The sequence below is a fragment of the Poecilia formosa genome, unplaced genomic scaffold (assembly GCF_000485575.1).
Source record: "Poecilia formosa unplaced genomic scaffold, Poecilia_formosa-5.1.2 Scaffold20, whole genome shotgun sequence".
NCBI lineage: Eukaryota > Metazoa > Chordata > Actinopteri > Cyprinodontiformes > Poeciliidae > Poecilia > Poecilia formosa.
The window spans coordinates 305,981-327,132 of NW_006799959.1; the positions used below are offsets into that span (position 1 = coordinate 305,981).

Sequence of the window (21,152 nt, forward strand, 5' to 3'; positions counted from 1 at the left end):
ACACACACACACACACACACACACACACACACACACGCTCCTGACTCCTCCGACTCACACACACTTATATTGCGACTGCTTAAAGGGCTTTGTTATACAGGAAAGAGAATTCCACCTCTAAATCCTGCACATCTGTTCTCCATTGTGAGGTTGAGGGACCGGCGAGCTGCAGCCGGTCCACGTAGGATCCGTTTACGTCTGCAGTTATCTCCTGAACACGTCCGGGCCGCCGCGCAGCGGGGCAGCGCTGGGCAGTGTGCAGTGTGTTGGCTCTCTGTGGCCTTTATCAGCCTTGTAAAGCAGCTGCTGTCCTCACTTCATGTGGTTTCTGCTTAACTTTTCACCTTTTTTCTACCCCCTTCATGCTGGAACAGAAACATGTCTGACTGGTTTATTAAATCAGACAGCAGGACGCTGAACTCTTTACTGTAGTTTTATGGGAAATACATAAAATGTTGCGAAATATTTGCTCTAATGAGGCTTGAAGCATGAGCACTGTTTCTGCCACTGGTTTTTATTAGCATTTTTATGGCTTTAACAACAAAGAAAGCATTAAAAACCTGAAAAAGCTCTAATGTACAATTTGAGTATGTTTATTTAGTGGGACAAAATGTGCAGGAATAATTATGTTTAACAAAATCTAAGGTGGCAGCCCTGCAGATTATGCCTTTATTTGCCAATAGGACTTGACTCAGGGTGCATTCACACCGGCAGCCATGTTAATCCTCTTTTAAATTAAACAATCTGCCGATGGAACAGATGCGATTTCACTAATATTAAGGAGTTATTGACTTGAAACAAGCTTCTTGCTGCCAAGTTACCTGTAAGTTAGTAAACTTGAAATAATACAAAACTGAGAAGTTTGCAGTAGAAAAGAGACCAAAATACTTGCTAAGATTTTGTGGGGGTTTTTCAGTGTTTTTACAGCGTCTTGCTGAGGTATTCAGACACCCTGAACGTCCAAACAGTTCATCACGTTTAAAACCAGAAATGCATTTTATGGAACTTTGTGTCAGACCAACAAAAAGTTTTACATAATTTAGTATTTTTCTCCTATTAAAAATAAAACCTGTACAGCATGGGAAGCATCTGCACTCAGACGCCCTGAGTCAGCACTTTGTCAAACTGACTTTAGCTGCAATCACAGACATGAAGCTTTCTGGAATATGTCTTTACCTGTTTGCAGGATAAATCCACTTTGCTCAGGTTTAAACGTAAGCAGCAATATTTTATTCTTGTCAGAGAATTTCAGCTGAATTAATGTCTAGACAGGATCATAAACCTGATCTGAAGCGTCCTGCTGGAGCTCTGGCTGAATGTTTGGAGTCACTGTCTGGATTAAAGGTGAAGCTTTTTATTGGTGTCAGACTGAAAACACTTTGGGTGCATTCACACCAGTCCCGTTTAGTGCGCTTTAACCATACTCTGGTTTGTTGGACTAAGTCCGGTTTGTTTGGGGATGTGTGACCGAGGCAAACCTCGGCCTCAGTCCGGTTGAAGGGAACTCTGGTCTGGTTTGAATGCTTATGTGAACGCAACTGGACTGGAGATGGCTCCAAAAGCAGGAAGTGGACTACAGTGCAGGGCATTCTGGGTAAATACAGCCAAAATAAAAGCTCTAGCAGGAGAAATAGCTTGTTTCCTGACACCACGCCGTCTTTAAGTTTCATGAAGAATTAAGAGTCTCCTTCAGAGGTTTTCATGTCGTTTCCTTCAGTGGTTCTTGATTTAATTTTTTAATTCTGACTTTTTTCTTTCCAAACTGTGACTTTAATCTCTGAAGGGTAAAGGGAGATTTCTGAGGAAAAGAGCCATGTTTTCTCCCGTAACCCTGATCTGTACATGTTAAATGGTAAGCGAGTCTCAGACTTATCCTCTGTGCTGATGGTATAAAAACCTCCTATATTCAGTGGTTTTACTGAGTGACTTGCAGAGAAGCCATAACCACCAGCATGTCTGAGTTTCATGGAGCCGACCCACTTCTGGCTCGGCGGGCAGGTGCAGCCCGGGTCGATCGGTTCCTCTGCATTTCCTGGTTCTGCCTGAGCAGCAGCGTGCTTGACGTCATCCACTGGTTTCCTACTGGGCTGAGGTGGAGTGGGACTGGGCTGGCTGCTCCACGCCATCAATCCTGCTGGTCTGAAACCCAGATGCTGCTTGACTCGTGTGTTCAGGGCCGTTTTCTTCCACATGGTGGAAAAAATAAGCACATGGCCTACCTAGCATTACAGCTAAGGGGTTAGCACATCCGGCGTCTGGCTGGGTTTACTATGCTGCTCTGAGCTTCAGTTCAAAGTCAGGTTTTATGAAAATGCTCCAGTTAGACGAGACTTTTATGTGGATTATAGTTATTTAATTAAGTGAATTAATTGGGGAAAATTCAGGGAGAAGGTGCTGAGTTTGAATCCCAGACTGGGTCTTTCTGCATGTTTGCTTCCTGTGTGTTTGGACTCTGAACAGATAAATATTCTTATTGGGTAACCAGGTAGCCTAAAACTTCCTGTTTTCGTTTCTGTATTTTAAAGCATTTGAAGGCCTAATAAAAGTTACTGGATGATAAATTGTCCCAGAAGTTATTGCAATAAACGATACTATTGTTATGTAACTTTCAAGCAGTGCCACAATAATGCAAGATAAATAAACTCTGAAATTCTTATGAACATTTAACTCTGGAACTGGAAGACATTTTAAATATTTAAAACAACAAATAAAATGAATTATGAAGTCTGTGTAAACAAAATCACTCCTACAGCTGAGACAAAATCATCAGACTGAAAACTTTATCATCCAGGTTTTGGGAAAAAAGAGAAAAATGATAAATGATGTAAACTGATTTGCAGATTATTGAGATCGTCCTACTTTATGTTTTCCATCCCCAACAAACTTTTTTTCTCTCTGCTTCAGTATTAAACACATCATCGGTAGCAGCTGATATGAAAATATAATTTAATGTTAGCTACAATATGCCAGTTCAGGTCTGAAATAACTTTTCATAAGAGAAATGATGTTCAATTTAAAAGATTTTTAAAAAATGTCTTCCAACTTAGATCTTCTTTATTTCGGTGTTTACATTTCATCTCAGAAATTAATTAAGTCTATTTAACTCAATTACTGGAAAGTAATTCTGACTCAAATAAAGAAGTTTGATTATAAGATTGTTTACAAGTCAATATGGCCTTTATTACATATGATTTAAAGAAAATGTGAACCTGTAAAACTGATAATAAATTATGTGGTTGACAATGTTATTGCACTTAAATGTTGTTTTAAAAACATTAAGAAAATAAAGCTCACCAGTTCAACCAGCTGCTGGGGAATTATTTCTAATGTAGAAATATATATATATATTATCACAACCAGTGAGGTTGGACTGCTACTTCAAACAAAACTGCATATGAAATATAAAAAATACGACAATAAAGGAAAATATTGTTCTTGCAGAAGGTTAGGATGATATATTGTATAAATATTTAACACATTATAAGTATTAAACTCCTGAATAGCTCAGAATACATTCAGATTTCAGGATTTCTTGCATTAATTTAGCTTTTCTGAGCAAAACTTTCCAACCAGGCGTTTGCTTATTGTAAGAATTTATCTCTTCACATTAAAATACATTGAAACGGTTTTTAAATCACTTTCCCATGAATGTGAAGCCAAAGTGCTGATGGCTTGTGAAGTGGTGACCTTTCAGAATAATGTAACAGGTTTTACTCTGAGCTCTGCTTGATCTGCATGTAAATGTAAAGTGTTCAGCTGCAGCCATGCAGGAAACGTTTGAACACTTTCTCACATTTTCTCACATTTTCTACACATCCAGAGTTTGTTTTTGTTTGGTTTGGGTATTTGAGGAAAGATAAATTAAGAATGCTTTTCCTGAGCCAGATACTTTGAGCTGCAGATTATTTAGTTCAGAAATATATTAACTTTTATAGATATTTAGTGGATTTGTGAAACATCATACTCTTCTACACAGTTTTTAAACTCCAAAATTTCCAAGTTTCTTCTAAAACATTTCTGAGATTAATATCAAAATGTCAGATTTTTTTCTAGCAAATTTTCAGCTTTTGGAGCTTGGAAATAATTTTTACCAGAAAATTCCTCAGATTCTAAAAATAGTTTTGGCGAAAAGTTATTCCGTTTCTTTCTACTGACAAGGACCCTGATCGTGTGCCATAAAAATGTTAGTAAAAATGTGTATGATCTCTAGTAAATAACAACGATGTGTCTTTGAGGAACCATTATTTACTGAGCTATTAAAGTCTGTCTCTTTTTCCAGAAACCACAAACAACATCCGCCTGATAAACTCACAAGCAAAATCTCAATAAATGTCATTGGAAAATTAAATTCATATAAACTTAGTTTAGATGTTGAAACTTTGATATCTGTATTGCACACAGAATAGGGTTTCAGCTGTCTGTTCTACCATACTTTTTCCTTCCACTTAACTTTCCACTACTATACCTAGCTGCTGTCTGTAGACACTATGGAGTGTGTTGATGACTGTCGTCTTTATAGTTATAGCAAAACATTTCTGTACTATAATCTCTGTATTTTAAATTGGTTTAAAGTAATATTATAATTTTCTCAGAAATTAAATACTTGTTGTTCAGTAGCTGTTAAGTGGTAATCACAAATTACCAGAAAACGAGTTTTACTTTTTGAATTGGATCGCTGAACTAATTAACTTCTAATTTATTTAGATGTGCCAGTGTTTATTCAGTCTGTTTTTCAAATTATGCTGTTATAAACTTTAATATTTGACATACTAAATAAACCTTTGGGTTTTCGCAACGTCTGACCTACGACTGAAACTCAGTTAATCAAGTGCAATAGATTTGCATCAAACATTATAAAAACTCTTTTCTGTTCACTGTATGTTTAGAGATTGTTTTATATATAACTCAGGATTTGCCCAGAATCAAAATGTATTCTCTTTGATTCTCTACGTAGAAAACTCAAATGCACAGAAATTGTTCCGTTTCTTCTTTTAGGTGGGAGAAATGGTTGTTTAAATCCTGCAGAGGCTTACACAAGCATAACATTTCAGCACACAGAAGTGAATTTAGTTCTTGGATGTGCCTAGAGACCCCTGGCACCAAGAATATTTCATCTTTCAAAGATTCGTCACAGGAGCTTTATTGTTGAAGCACTCTGTTGGGAAACGCATGTCATGATGCTGAGCATTACATCAGTCCTGCAGATGTTGCTCAAGATTTCAGGTGGAAATCTCAAGCAGCCTTCTCGCTGACGTTAGCAGAGGCCGACGCTGACATGATTTAAGGACAGACTTTGTAAATGTTCCGTTAAAAGGATGTTCTGTCCCGGATCTCCTTGCACATTCAAACCCCCAGACATATCTGTGGTTTGCTTCTGCTGCCTGTCAGACGTGTTTATAATGAAGGAAGCCGGCTGCGTATGGAGTTAAAGCTGCTCACAGTGTGTATTATTATGGTGTCACAGCTGTAAAAAGCTGCAGGTATTTTATGCTAAGTATGTCAAATTTATATTTTTTCTTTCTTTATGCCCACTGTGATCTGTAAACTGCGTCCTGCGCCTCAGATATAATTAGTTTTTATCTTTGTGACACCTGCTTCAGTGCTTTTTTTTGTCAAGATGATGATTAGATTTTAATATTCATCAGATTGTTTTTTCTTTTTTCCCCGAAATAGAAATATTTGAATTATGTTGCAGTTTTAATAATTTCAATAATTTCAATAACAATAGAATTAATCTAGCTAGCTAGAAAAGAATATATGTGCTAGCTTGCTGACAGAACAAATCAGTCAGCTAGACATATACATTTATTCTAACTAGCTGCTTTGGTTCTCTTCCACTGTCCACCTTTGAGCAAGCTGTTCCCCTCCTCGCCTGTGGGGGCGCTGAATAAAAAACCACTGAAGGAACAAACACCAAAACCTCTGAAGAAGACTCTGAGCTTCCCTTCCTTTACAAATGGAGCCGTGTCAGATTTTAGCGGTTCTAGGATTTCTCTTCTGTCTTTGGTAAAAAATCACGACTCATTTTCCCCACTAGCGCTAGCTTAGCATGTTTGTTTTGGTTATATTTACTAAGAAAACAAGTGTACTGAGAAAGTAAGTTTTCAGAAGGAAACGGGAGCTTGTTGTAAGTCAATAATTTCTTAATATTTGTGAAAAAGTACTTGTACCATTATTTTATTTATAACATGGGAAAATGTCTTATAAGTGTCAATGGAACCAGAACTCTTTTCAATATTAAGGTGTTATTGACCTAAAATAAGCTCGTATATGTTGCTGAAAAGTTGCTTGTAAGTTAGTTTTGTCTTATTTAAAGTTTGCTAAGATATTTGCACTAGAAATTTGACCAAAATACTTTAAGATGTTGTGTTTTCGCAGTGTAACGTTGAAAACAATGTAGAGTTCTCCCATCTGTCCCACCAACTAATCAACCATCATGGGTACAAAATAGCTAATTTTTCTCACTCCCTCACTTCTTTAGTTTTATTTTAAAGATTAGTTCACAGTTTTATTTTACATAAAATCCTACAAGATCAGTCGGTAAGCCAGGATTTTGTTTCGGTATTCTACCCACGTCTGCTTTTAAATATCGGGATACTTTCTGCTTGAGATAATTACTTTGAGTAAGTTGAAACTGTGGGTGCATTGATTGCAGTTTTCTGGTTGATCTCGATTACCAATCTTTCTTGTTGAAACAGGAAGCAGCTGTCTGTTCTGCTGCTGCTTTTTGAAGAACCTGTTGTGTGTTTGTTCTGCCAGACCAGCTGAGGAGCCGGCTGAAGGAGTACGGCCTGGTGACGCCCTTCAGCACCGACTCCCACGGTCACTACCTGTCCCACCTGCTGTCTGCCACGCACAAGCAGCGCGTGAGGAGGGACGCGTTTCCCTCTGGGTCCGAGCAGAGACTCTTCTTCAACATCACGGCCTTCGGGAAGGAGTTCCACCTGCGGCTGCGGCCCAACGACCGGCTGGTGGCGCCCGGGGCGATGGTGGAGTGGCACGATGAGGTTCTGGAGTTTGGGAACGCCACGGCGGGCGCCAACCGGACCGACGCGACGGAGAGGATTCTTCAGCGGGAGCTGCTGAAGACGGACTGCACCTTCATCGGTGACATCACTGACGTCCCCGGAGCCATGGTTGCCATTAACAACTGCGATGGACTGGTAAGTCCCTCTCGGCTGTAAAGTCCTGCTTCTACATCTCCTGAATGCCTTTCTTTTCCCTACAAAGCTCCATGACCTTATCAAGTGCTGTGGATGTCTGTAACTCTTGAGTTCAGCCTTTCTTTACGTCAGCACTCGGCATTTTTATGGCACATTGTTTTGGGAGACACTCTGTGACGTGCGGGAGTTTAACGGGTGACTGCTCACAAACAGGTTTCCTCCAGACCTCTTCCCAGCATAAAACACGAGTTCCTATTGTGCCTGACAAACGTCTCCTTCCTATCAACCCTCGTAAAACATCTGAATGGGAATCTGGGAACAACTCCAGCCAGAACCAGAGTGGAGTGAAGCACTCAAACATCTCCATGTTTAGGAACAGAATCGGTCGAGTTCCCAGCCTGAAAAAAGTCACAAAGTCTGCATTTTATTGGTTTAGGGGTTGATGGAGAAGTTAATGTCAAGTTAAGCCACTTATGAGTTTCAAACAAACCAAACGTTTTACATCATGTACACAGTGTCTTAGTCAAAGATGGGAATATTACATCCTGCATCTCTTTAGATTTCCTCAAGCAGCCAGCAGGAAACCTGGAAACAAAACATGAAAATATAAAAACTGGGAAACATGAAGAGACTTCTGCACTGAACCGCATTGAAAAGCTCCTGGTTATTCCACCAAATGTTGATTTCTGAACTCTTCCTGAGTTAAAACATTAGTATCGTTGTTTCTAAATGAATGTGAACTTGCCTTCTTTGCCTTATTTGAGGTCTGAAAGCACAGCATCTTTTTTGTTATTTTGACCATTTTCTGCAAATAAACACAAAATTTTTGCTTGGAATTTCAGACAGATGTCAGTAGATGATGGAATAGAAGAACGATGTCCATTTTACTCAAACATATACGTATAAAGAGTAAAATCAGAGAAATCAGAAAATCAGAGAAATCGATCATGTCCAACAGTCTGCTGGAAGTCCAAGCAGAAGTTTCCAGCGATTTACTTTCTATTTCTGTGAAGTTGGTAGTTTCTGGTGATGCATGTTGAGGAGATGAAGGAGAAGATGATGTTGCAGAGGTGAAGGTGAACGTAGCCTTAGCAGCGCTAACTCTGTGGATGAATCAGGCTGTTCTGCTTTTATTTTGAAAGACATTTATTTTCCAGTCTGTTAGCCGTGCCATTGTTAGCAGGCTGAGTCTGACCTGGTCTCATGGGTTAAAATAGACTCAACATAAACTGAAATGCAGCAGGCCACCCGTTCAAGGTTCAGTATTTACAGATTTCTCTGTGGAAAGTAACTCCAAATTATATCCGCCATATTTGTAGATTATTTCACAAAGTAAATCTAAAATATTTGAAAAATAAAAAAAGCAGGAAAGATGCTGCTTGCCACGCCTTTGGCTGGCATTTCCTAAGCAGCCAATCCAGGATCGCCTTTACTCTTCCTTCCTGCTGATTGGATGAAAGCCATAGACACAAGGAAGACTGAAGATGTTATCTTCTGTTGATGCATATTATGGTATGTTAAATAGGCTCTTCTAAATGTTTTTAGAGGTTTTTCACAGTATTAAGACATTTAGGGCCCTAAACTTTTTTTAGGCCCCTTAAAAATGAAATTTGCATATATGAGAAAAAATCTTTAACATACGACTCAGTTATCAATATGGATTAATAATTTATTTTGTTATTATTTCCACCGTTACCATGCGGATAAACTTATGTTTCCAGTTTATTATTGCATCCATTCCAGGAAGTTTTGTTTCCAGTCAGTGTCTGAGCCCAGACAACAGTTGCAGCTGTTTATGTTGCCTGTTGCGATAAATAATTGTTCTCCCCAACACTGAAGCTAAATTTCTGTAACTCCTGCTTCTGTTCTGCTCTGCAGCGGCAGGAGATTCATGTTTCTGAAAACAGATCCATTAAAAACGCCAAACCAGAAGCGTTCACCTCAAGACGGGAGCTGCGGCTACTCGTTAGCAGGAATCATTTATTGATGGGTTTGGTTTCCGCTGGGACGTATTTATTGACGGGAACACCAGAGTTATTTTTAAAAAGCACATTGTGACATTCTTCAGTGTGGCATCTTTGCCCAAGTTAGAGACTGAAATACAACGTAGTTTGGTGCTTTTTTGAGAAAATGTGGATCTTCTGCACCTCAGTATTAATCTCTAAGTGATTGGCAAAGTTTGCAGGATGACTTGTATAATCCACCTGTATGATGATTCATGGGTGTGCTTTGTTAGCAGCAATAAATCTGTTAGTAGCTGTTTACTGTCAGATTTGATCTGCTGCTCCCGTTACTGCAGAAAACGTGACTCATCCGTAATTATTGCTTCACTTCACTGAGGTTTGTAGACACTTCAGACATTATTCAGATCTGTTGCATTACCTTGATCCCGGATTTCTATCTTACTTTTTTCAGCCATTTTGTTGTTTATTGTCTGGTTGATGATCCAGTTTGGGCCAAAATGATTTAAATTGAAATTTCAGACTTTCTAATACTTTGATAAACAAAAAGAGTTCATGGTTGACTGGGTGACCAGACCTGTTGCAATAATCAATCAATCAATCGCATGATGAATTAAAACAAACTCAATAATATCCACTTCTGACTTCTAATTTCCACAAAATCTAACCAAGTACCAGATTTTTCCATCATATAAAAAAAGTGGATTGAAATATTCTCTGTGGCTAAAACTCCTGCCAGGCCTGGATGATACGGCTGAAACATGCATCACGAGTTAACTGTTTCATATCAGTCGATATTGATGATTGATTAGTTTTTTGTTGTAATTATCTGAAATGCTGCCAAGCTGGTGGTGTAGCGTTTCCTGTTTTATCCAGTCTTGTTTTTTATTTTTAAGCAGCTTTGAGGGATGATGGCAAAACCTAAAACTGTTACAAGTTACTCAACAGGCTGTTGCTAGGCAACCACAGTTAGGGGAGTAACTTGAAACAGCTTGTTGTCCAGCAGGTTGTTGCTAGGCAACCAAAGAGTGAGTGGGTTCCCTCAGGCCACCAACCTAGCTTAGCTTGTAGAGGTTGAGCAGCTAATCTGCCTACATTTCCCAGAATGCTGTGTTGTTCTGAATTTAATATTCTATCACACTATCAAATATTGATATTGATCACATGTCTGTCGTCTTGTATATTGTTTTTGTCAGGTTTCCTCCAGGTCAGTGGCTACAGCTCTTGATAATATAGAGGCGGCCATTTTGATTGGTGTATTTGATTAGCAGCACCTAGCTTCTGTTTTCTGACTGTACATGTGTCAAATAGCAGAGAAAAAAACAATGTTGCCCAACTTCTCTCAGTGACATGTTGCACAATTAATTCAGGCTTCAAATCAAAATGGGAACAAATAAATTTCTAAAATGTCTGTTTGTGTTTGGGGAAAACATCAGGATCTTCGTTCTGTGAACGGAGGATGTTTGATGGATTCTTCCAAAACTTTCTGTTCCTGTTTGGGAACAGACCGTTCATAAAACGCCCAGAAGGAGACGTTTTCCGCCTTGGTGGGAGATCGTAGCAAACACAGCAGCTTTGCCTGTAGAGAGTCGCTGCTGGTCAGATTCACTTGGTTTGTTCTGAGGACGAACAGGAGATTCACACCTGAAGCCGTCATGGCGGCCTGTCAGGACTCAGGTGAAGGAAGCTGTTAAAACGGCGCCTCAAAAGAAAACACTGCTTTCTTCAACATTCATTTCACAGAGTCAGAGATGTTTTATCTACATTACAGATCATCAGTCCAGGAGCATGAATGTAATTATTTTTACTAACAACTAAAATAAAAGCTGACGTAAAAAGAAAAACATGGATTTCCAGGCCAGGTTGTAAAATTTCTGTTAGTTTTTAGGTTTGTGTCAATAATAAGATTATTTATTTGGAAATATTTTCACTTTTTATCCTGAAAGTTTTCCACTGAGGAATTCAGTAAATATCAAAATAGTTCATCTTTACATGTTTGGTCCCTTTGCTATGAGAGATGCTCAGAGGCGGGCAGGAAGCCAAAAATTATACTCAAGTAAGAGTAGCATTACTTTAACATATTTTATGTAAGAAACTAAGAATAAAGTATTTAATAAAAAGTCTGAGTAGCTGATCGAATTATCAGTCATTTAATAGTTAAACATTACATCATCAGACTGACCAAAATATAAAGTTAAGTGAAAATTTCTGTATTTTAAGAACCAAAATATCAATAATTCATATAAGGAACAAAAATAACAAGAAAAATTTCCAAATCAGTTTTTTTTTAAACATAAAACTTATGAAAGTTCATCAAAATCTGCAGGTGTGTGTCTGTGTCTGGTGAATATCTGATTAAAACATTTTTGTTTTTCATTTAGTGGGTAGAAAATCCAGAAATTTTACTCAGTTTAGAGTAAAAATACTTCATAATAAAATTACTCGGGTAATAGTAAAAAGTACAGCATAGTAAAAATACATTTTGTTTTTCAAAAAAGTTACTCAAGTAAATGTAACTGGTTACATTTAATATCAGTTATATTTGTTAGCTAATTTCCATTTAGCTGATCCTGTAACTGGTTAAGATAAGAACTGTAACAATAGTTAAAAATTGAGATAAGAATAGTCAATAAGTTACACCAAACCTTAAAAACACCTGAATACCATCACATAATCGTGCAAACTGTAGGATTTATGAGCCCTATCATTATTTTTAAAACCTGATCAATGGCAGCAGCTCTTTAATGACCTCATCATTGATTCGTTGCTCTTATAGAAAAGATTGATAACTAAAACAAAACGGTGAGATCTTGTGTAGAAGATTAGAAAACATTAAAAAGACACAAACATTTTGCAATAAGTAACATAATGTAAGTTTGTCGTAAAATCAGTTTGTGAGAATTTTGCAGGAATATGAAAAGTTTTATTCAAACTGTCAGTGAATATCCCGTTCAGACAGAAGTGATGTGTTTGGTTTAATGTATTCCTTTGTGCCTTAAAGCGCCGCGTCGCCCACGGCTGCACAGCCGACCTTGAGCTGTGTTTATAGATCCCTGGCATTATGATTACCATAATATAATGGTCTGCATTTTCTGAGACTTTTAAAACATTGACAAACGTTTTTGACATTAACCTGCTGACCTTCGACACGCAGCTGTGCAGCAAAGCGCTTGCATCAAGATTTTCTTTCCAAAAAAAAGAGTCTGAACTCTGGCTTGCTTTGCTTTAAGCTAACTTTTAGGATGTTTACGTTTTTAAAGTCAGAACTTTCTGCAGTTCAAGTAAAATGTTGAATGTGGATAAAACATTTAAAACCCTTGGCAGAAAACATCATAACCAAAGTGTTTAGAAAACTGCTCTTTTTGTATAAAATAACTGATTATTACAAAAATCTCAAAGATTTGTGGCCCTTGTTTTCACATTTTAAGGCTCCATATTGACTGAAATGCATCAGATCTGGAGATGTGGGCAGAACGGTTACTAAAGATTTAGTTTGTCTCTGCGCCGTACAGAGACAGACTGTCCATCACCTTACTAGACCTATTAACATTTCTCTCATGGGTTTTAGCTGGTATATCTGAATTTTACCTTGAAGACAGAAATATGAATGAAATAAGAACAAACATCAGAATCTGAATAGAAAAATAATATTTTTCGGGGAAATTAATAAGTTATATTAGTCCTAAATGCACTGAAATAGGAAAACCTTACATGATTTATCTTATGTTAAAAGTTTTTATGAGGGACAGTTGTCTAAAAATGCTAGGCTAACGTTAGCATGTTTTGATACGACTTGTTGGTGATTTGTGTTGCTACATTCTCAGTTGTGTTCCAGGCAATCCCACACAGACAAAACCTAAAGAAAAACTTATTTGGCTTCATAAACTTGCGTTGCTTTGAACGCAGTAAAATTTATCAAGTGGCATTTCAGCTGCTTTCTGCACAGCTATCGCTATGCCAAGAGCTAAACAGAGCAGATGAAAAAAACATGTCGACACACAGCCAATATAATATCTCCCGTCATTGTGAACTGATTTTTTCCCCTTAAAAATGAAACACTATTTTACTGGTTCCTGACAAAAAAAGCAAAAACAAAAGAAATGTGAAGAGGGGTTAGAGGTTTTTCACAGCATGTTGAGCTAATTGCTAATTCAAGTTTCTTACAAAAAGCAACAAAAGCAGAAAAGAACGGATGAAAAATGTCCATTAAAATGCTGAACGATGGAATATTGGGATTATTTTGGCTTTGGTCGTTATTGCCGTATTTTCTCAGGGTTAACCATAAAACTTTATTAATGTATCCAGTCATTAGGAAATAATTATCGTGTTTTATCGGAACTCATTTTGCATTTTAAACTTGAAATTCAGTAAAATGAAGACGGGCGTAAAAAACAGTGGATCCACCTTCAAGTTTTTGATTCGTAGAGCTAAAAACAAAAGTGTATGACATTTAAAATAAATTTTTTTCACCTTTGCGATGACCATTTTTATTTGATCAGAGCTTTACGAAGCAGTTTATTTATTTTCTTATATTTTATGTATTTTTCTTCTGGAAGGCAGAAAATTGAGTTCTAAAGGTGTTAAAAGTTTTTGTTTTTTTAATGCTGCTGTTAAGATATTCTTGTGATTAAATAAAAAGCCATCAAAACTCAGTCTCATCTCACAGTGAAGTCAAACTTTACTAGATTTAGCTGAGAAATCTGAAAACTGCAGCACTAGTCAGTTTCACTGCCAGTAGAAATGATTGGATATGAAAACAACTTTCCAGAGAAGCAGCCTTGCCACTTTGTGTAATTGATTCAAATTTAGTAATATTTATCATCTGCGGTGTGTTATTATATTCAGAAAATCTTCAGAAAATGTCCAACACCCACAATAAATCAATCTTCTGGCCCTCAGGCTGCTTTGTTCTACAGACGGACCCGATTCTGTGGTGGGAAAAAATGCTCCATAAACTGAGAGAACAAAAGTTCTTTGTTAAATTACTTTGCACAAAAGCAAGTTAAAGTTAAATAGCGTCACGTTTTTAGCAGCACATCGTTAGCCTCTAATGTAGGGGCTGAAATGTTGCTTTGGCAAGAAATCAGGTTCTGGAAATCACAGTAAATAAGTATTTAATTAGGAAATTTGTGTAATAAAACAAAGTTTATAAGACACAGCTTTACAAATGAACATGGTGAGAACAAGGAATGGCTCAGGTCATAAAAGCCAACATTATTTCTTATCTGCAGGAAGGCTGCCTTTTACCTCGAGTCTGTAAGGCTAAGCTGAAGAAATCCCCAAATTATTACCTTAAGTTTTTGGGTATCAAGTAAAAAAAATATTGTGAAAAATTATATAATTTTCTTAGCACTTAAAAACACATCAAAAAACCACAAAAATAAAAACTCATAAAGACAATATACAGTCAGCAATTGAGAAACCATCGAGTGTCAAAATCATCAAAACACGTCAAATATGTTGGTCAATGTTGCATTTATTATGGTTAAAAAGCAGCTCCACACAGATTTAAAGGAATCAGTGTTTCAGCTGTTTTGCTGTTTTTCTGAAGTTTGTTCCAGAGTTGAGGATCATAGAAGCTGAATTTTGTCGAGTCTCTCCAGGAGTGAACTGATTGCAGTTTTCTGGCCGATCTCTGATTCCCGATGTTTAAAAAGCCTGACATGCCGACTCCATTTTTTTTTTTATCTGAAATGTCACTAAATATAGCGTGAAAATGTCTGAGCTGGGTGACTGGGACCGTAACTGAGCAGACATGACCAGGTGGGCTGGTTTTTCAAACCTCACAGCAGAGCAGAAGAAGACAGTGGTTGATTTTTAGACCTTTTCTGAGGTCTAAAGGTGAGATAAGATCAGCTTCACATGGAAGTATTGGCCGATCACTGATGTCCCAAAGTTAAGGAAATCGGCTCCTGTAAACCGGCTGGCCGATAAATCGGTGCGCCCCTAGTCTTCGGTTCTGCTTCTGGATGCAAAGCAGGTCAAATGTGAGAAATTTAATGTTTCCTTATTTTGGATTCCGTCACATTTCCTGTCCTAAAACCTTCGGGGCGACTTTTAGGAAGAACAATTTGTAACGTACCTTCCTATTACTGCCATGTAATTTGTACGTTTGCTTTGATGCGGAACGTGAACGCTGCTCCTTCCTTTCGTTCGCAGCCTAAATGCAAAGCATGCAGCACTGCTAACATCAAACAGTCACCAAATCAGGGGTTTCTGATGAAAAAGCTGCTGGCTTTGATCTCAAGTGGCAGCTCTGGCCCACAGTAGGTGTGGGTTTTACTGTTTCTTAATTATAGCCAGTCTGCAGTCTGGAAGTCTTTACTGCATTAAGCTGCTTCTTCCTCCAGCAGCAGCGTGGCTGACCTCCCTCTCTCTGCTCGGAGTGGGAGTCGGCCTTCATGCTGCCTCATGTCAGCTGTTCTTTTAAACAACATAAAACATCTGACCCTTAAATTTTCCATCTGCTTTAGTGGGTCTGTGTGCAGCAGAAGTGATTCCATTATGATCAAAATGCAGGTAAATCAAAACATTTCATTTGTAGAGTAATAATGCTCACTTCATGAAAAGTTGTTGGCCTGCATTTCTCAGGGGAAACTTAAAGAATGATCACTTTTCAAAAGCAGTAACTAGTCAATAAATAAATAAATAAATCAAATAAATTGATTAAATAAATCAATTTATTTAATTAACAATAAATAAATCAATTAACTTTTTTCTAACTTTTGGAAGCTCTGAAAGTGTTTTGGCTTCTGGCTGCTAGTTGAAGCTTTAAAATAAAACAGATTGTCGGAGCGATATCACTTTCACATGACCAGACCTCTTTACTTCCTGCCTTTATCTCTGGAAGTGAATGTCTCTCTCAAACTGGTATAAGAGGAATTGAGTAAAATACTTTAATAAACAAATATAAGTACAATATCATGTACATATATTCTTTAAAGTTTTCTACTGATGCATCTTTTACATTTCCTATCAAAGTAAATGTAAACATGGCAGCAACTGCTGCAGCATAACCAACATAAAGTGTTAAATGTTGGGGAGGTCCAGGGATTGAAATGCTTTCTTTTACTATGCAGGAGACATTTTGGGATTTAACTGGTTATTCATGTAATAATTTAAAATGAGCGCCATCCATTTTTATAATTTTAATTATTTTTCTCTCTTTCTACCAAACCCTGGATGACAAAAGTCTTCAGTCTGGTGTTTTGGTCTCAACCAGCTCTTTTATGAGGGATAATTTTATTTACAGAGACTTTATAATTGATTTTATTTGTTTTTTCTGTTGTTTTGCTGATTTAATTTTATATTTAAAATGTTTTCCAGAGTTAAATGTTCATTAAAATTTAAAGTTTATGTATCTCTGAGAATGTGTTCTCACATTTTTATCCCATTATTGTTATAGATTGAAAGAAGAAACTGAACTTTTATATTTTCATTTGGTAAATGATGTTTAATTACCAGACATCATGGATCATATATTTGCTGATTTGAAGCGTTTTGCAGCCTGACTTTCTCATTTGAACGGTTTGGAGACTACATGATGAATTATGTTTGAGGCGATCTGATGCTTCTTGGAAACCTCCTTTCATTTTTCCAGGAGGAAACATTCTGACCCTCTGCAGGCCTCTTTTATCTCCTCTGCGGTTCTGGTTCTGGTTCTGGTTCTGCTGTTCAGCAGATAGTGTGCGGTTTGTTTTCAGAGCTTTCCTGCAGCCCAGAGGACAGCGATCGCTGAGGACGAACCAAAACAGAAAGCCTGAGGGGTAAACACTGGAGGGGGAAACGGCTTCCTCTAAGCATTCGTGAATCTCTCACAGATTCATGTGAACCAGCAGAAACCTTTGGTTTTAAATTGTTAAACTCTGTTTGAATGGACCACTTTTCCAGAAATCCATTTAATGGAAAATTAAAAAAATAAACATGCACAAAGTGATAATACCTCAATAGAATCCAAATTATGGCTTTATTTAGAAAAACTGGCAGTTATCCAGAAATCAGAATTTGCAAATTTTCCCTTGATTGAAATTTATGGTACACTAAACTCTAAAAAAATAAATATTTATTTGTATTCATTAAGTGCATAAAAACGTAACAACTTTAATCACATTCATTCTACAAATATATGAATCAACTGGATGTTTTGAGTTAAATAAAACCAGATAAAGATGCATTTATCTCTGTAGAATACATAATGTTTAACTAACAGATATAATGTTATTAAAACTGACAGCCTGACCTACTTCCTGGTTAATTTCCTAAGTTCTAAGTTTCTTACTTCTGTAGAAACGTAGAACAAGATGACAGTGTGAAGGAAAAAGTAACATCCCATGTTATTTCTGCAGAACATTCTGAATTTCACACCCTTGATCCTGATGGATCTGCACTATTCAGCAAGCGAGAGCATCAAAGGTCACATGACCTGAAAGATTTTTTTCCTGTTTTGTATAAATAAAGTCAATGAATTTGAGTGTTTGTTGGTGACAGTTTGGCTCTAGAGACACATCTGGTTTGCATGGAAACTGTCAGAAAAACTCAAAGAACAAAATTAGTTTTTATTGTTTTTACATGATCACACAGTCCAGCAGAAAAACGATTCGATTAAATGCCTAAAGCCGAATTCAGCGTTTCAAAAGTTCATTCAAACTTTGATTCCCGTCTTTCCCCCCATCCATGACACCCCTGAAGGTTTTCTGCTCGGAAAGTCCGATGGTTCACATAGTTCATAGTTCTGGTATTCAGGGAAGTCATTACCCTGAAAGGCAAAGACAGGAAGCTTCTCATGTCTGGTATATTTTTGGACTGGAGGAGTGTGAGAGTAATCGCTGGCAGAAATAAATGATCTGCTTCTGAAGCGGCTTCGAGATGAGTCTTAGGAGTCAAATACAGAACATGAGCAATGAGTAAACATTCAGACTTAGTTTGGCCATCAAAGGCATATAAAAGATCTTCAGCTGAACTTCCTGTTGTTATTTTGGGATTTTTCTGATCTAGTAAATGCTTCTAGGAGAAATCCACTGCTGAAATTCTCCTGACTCTTTTACGTAAAAATGAAATGCAGAGAGCAGAAATGACTCTAAAGATAATTTCATTTATAGTCGGAGCATCTTTTTAACCTCTACTGGCTCGGACCGGTAGAGTTGGAATGAAAAGATGTGACATTAATGATGCAGATCTGTGATATGTACCATAAATACTAAATAAATTATTCACTTCCCCAAATATCTGAAACAAAAACCTAATTTCCAGATTTTCTCATCTTCAGTCGTATGTTACTATATGTGTGTTAGGGTTACTGGAGTCCTTAAAATCAGCTTTAAATCCGAAAGACATTCAAATTATATCTTGATAATGCCCTTAGGTATAATTATATCTGGTTCTCTAGTGTCTTTTATTTTGGTCTGATATATTATTATAAGTTTATGGGTTATAAAGGGAGAATGTGAGGAACTGCTTCATAAACTGTGTTCTTCCACTTCAAAATAAGAGCATGAATAGAAACGGCTAACAGGAATGGTGAACAACCAAAACTTCAACACAAATGTTGAACTTTATCAAACTGAAACCTTACAAAATATCCCCCCCAAAAAAATGAATAAAAAGTTATTTAGGAGAAACTAAGTGCGCTAAATGTTGCCAACGACAACTAAAGCGCTACACTAAAAATTAGCTCTGCTGCTAGCATGTTAGTGGATCAGGTGTAGCGTTAGCTTGAAAAGCCACTCTTTGACCGTTGTGGTCAGTCTGTGAGGGTTTGGTGTTCTGAAACTCTTGGATGTCAATCAAACGGTTGAATTGTCTCCTCATCAGTTAGTCGGGCTTTAGAGGCTGAGGAGCTCATTATCTCATTAAGGTTTGTTAAAAAGAGACGTGCCCAAAAGCTCCAGAGAAACTGGAGTTTGACATGTGATTTAGAGGAAGTATGGATTGAAGAATAATTAAAAATTTACTGAATTTATTTGGAAGATATCTCCCCTATTTTCAGAACAGCCATTTTAGTTCTTTAAAGTGTTACAACTTTATATTTAACTAAATCTAATGAAATAACAAGAAAATATTTTCATTAACTGAAATAAATAAAAACGATAATCAATGGGAAAAAGCTATAACTGACCGGAACTATATCGTGTGTTATAAAACTAAAACTTACTGAAATTATAGAGATGGTATATATTTTTTTCCCACAGAGCAAATTTTGGCACTTATGTTAGTTCATAAAATGGTGACACCAAAGGTTTATGAGAAACACCAGAGTTATCTGGTTGTTCAACAATTTAAATCTATTTTTTTAAATGCTGTCTTCTCTTGAGTATTTATTACCTAATGGATGTAAATATAATCACAGTACAATACAAAGAAAGTTAAAACTGGTACTCTAGCTAATAAAAACTAAAACTAAACAGTACTTAACTAATAATAACTAATGAGCAAACACTCTAAAACCTAACAAAACCAACTGGATTAGACAAACAAGAAAACACAAAGAAATAAAGCTAAGCTATAATGAAAAGCCCAGAACTGTTATAACCCAGGTTACAACAAACTTCATGGCTGAAGATCTGCAGCAAGAAGAGGCGCTTTGTCTTTGTGAATGTGGAGAAATCATTCGTCAAGGTGTGAAGAGATCTCCTGAGATTATTTAAAGCTGTGAAGTGGTGAGGGTCACGCGGGGATCTGCATAGAGACACTGAGCTGTGGAGAAATGGGCAGTAGAAGTGACAGCTTGGCTCACGGTGTGAAAGGCTCACAGCGTGCCCTTTGTTTCTGACGGACAGGCTGACGGACGGTTCAGGCAGGAGCCTCCGAGGACGCTGTCTTTACGGTCAGGGAGAAATGGGGTTAACACAGTTTCACTTTACTTTTCTCCATTTCTTCAATCTCGTTGCCATAGCAACTGGCAACAACGTCACAATCAGGATTCAATACCCAAAAACACTCAAACGTTTCCCACACAAAGAACAGAACATTCAGTCCGTTACAGTTTCATGTTTTAGGCTTGATGTTTATTTTTTGATTATTAATAAGCGATCGCTGTGGTAGATTAGCATCTGCTGCTATTAGCTAAGCTAACACTGAACCCCACTGAACCGAAACACACAAAATTCCACATCACATCTACATGTTAAGTTTTCAGAGTCAAGCTAGCATATCTGAAATACTTCCCTCTCTCTTGCCATTTGTTTTTCGTAATTGAAACTTTTCCTGACCTTATCTAGTGTTGACAATTAGTCTCTATTTCTTTTATATATCAGGCAAACATTTAAGATTTAGCGCATTATGTAGATAACGGCTAAAACCAATGCTAGTCATCATTAGCGAGCAGCTTAAAGCTAACACAAGTAGAAAAGAAAAGCTGCTACTAGCTTACCAGGAAAAACATGCAAATCTACAACTTAAAGTGAAACTACCCCCTCATGCTTTCATCATGCCTCTGTGAAAGCATGATCCCCTCCCCACATTTCTTCAGACAGCAGGGAAGAGTCGGAGGAAATTGATCTTGTCACAGATTTTCTGTCACAACATGGAGACAATTTTAACAAATGTGTAAAAACATTTTTTTAATGAAAGTTGCATGCTGCATATCGACATGAGAAACCGACCTTCAACAAACAGTAGAGTCGCTTCTCACACAAAGCAGATCTGGTGAATAACCAGGAAAACATAATTGGCCGTCATGAAGCTTCACATCTTAAATCTTAAATTGCCAAACGACCTGGGAATGAATCGCCGCTGTCCTCTGTGTCACTTTAAATCCCCACGGCTTGAATTGGTGTGTAACGGCAGCCAATTAGCGAGGAGGAGAAACCCGAGGTGCAGCGCTGGTGTGGAGGGAACATCCCTACTGGGATCCAGTTTGTATCCAGAAGGGAGCAGGTGAACAGGGAACCTGTAGAGCCGGGTTTTCCTCTTCAGAGGAAAGTGACAGAATCCATACATGTCAGAGGAGTTTGGCAGGTCTGACCCACAGAAGATTAGATATAATTGGAGTTGAGCGACTTCAGTTTTCAGCCCCTTATACTGGCCGCTT

The 21,152-nt window shown here is 37.5% G+C and overlaps 1 protein-coding gene across 5 annotated transcripts in view; it reads left to right on the plus strand.

Annotated features, from left to right (window-relative positions):
• Positions 1–21,152, plus strand: part of adamts3 (ADAM metallopeptidase with thrombospondin type 1 motif, 3) — a 144,937-nt gene that overhangs the window by 3,856 nt on the left and 119,929 nt on the right. For all 5 annotated transcript variants that reach the window (XM_016669126.1, XM_016669128.1, XM_016669127.1 and 2 more), the window contains exon 3: positions 6,760–7,163. In XM_016669126.1, the coding sequence (XP_016524612.1) occupies positions 6,760–7,163 (404 nt within the window). The remainder of the gene's footprint in view (positions 1–6,759; positions 7,164–21,152) is intronic.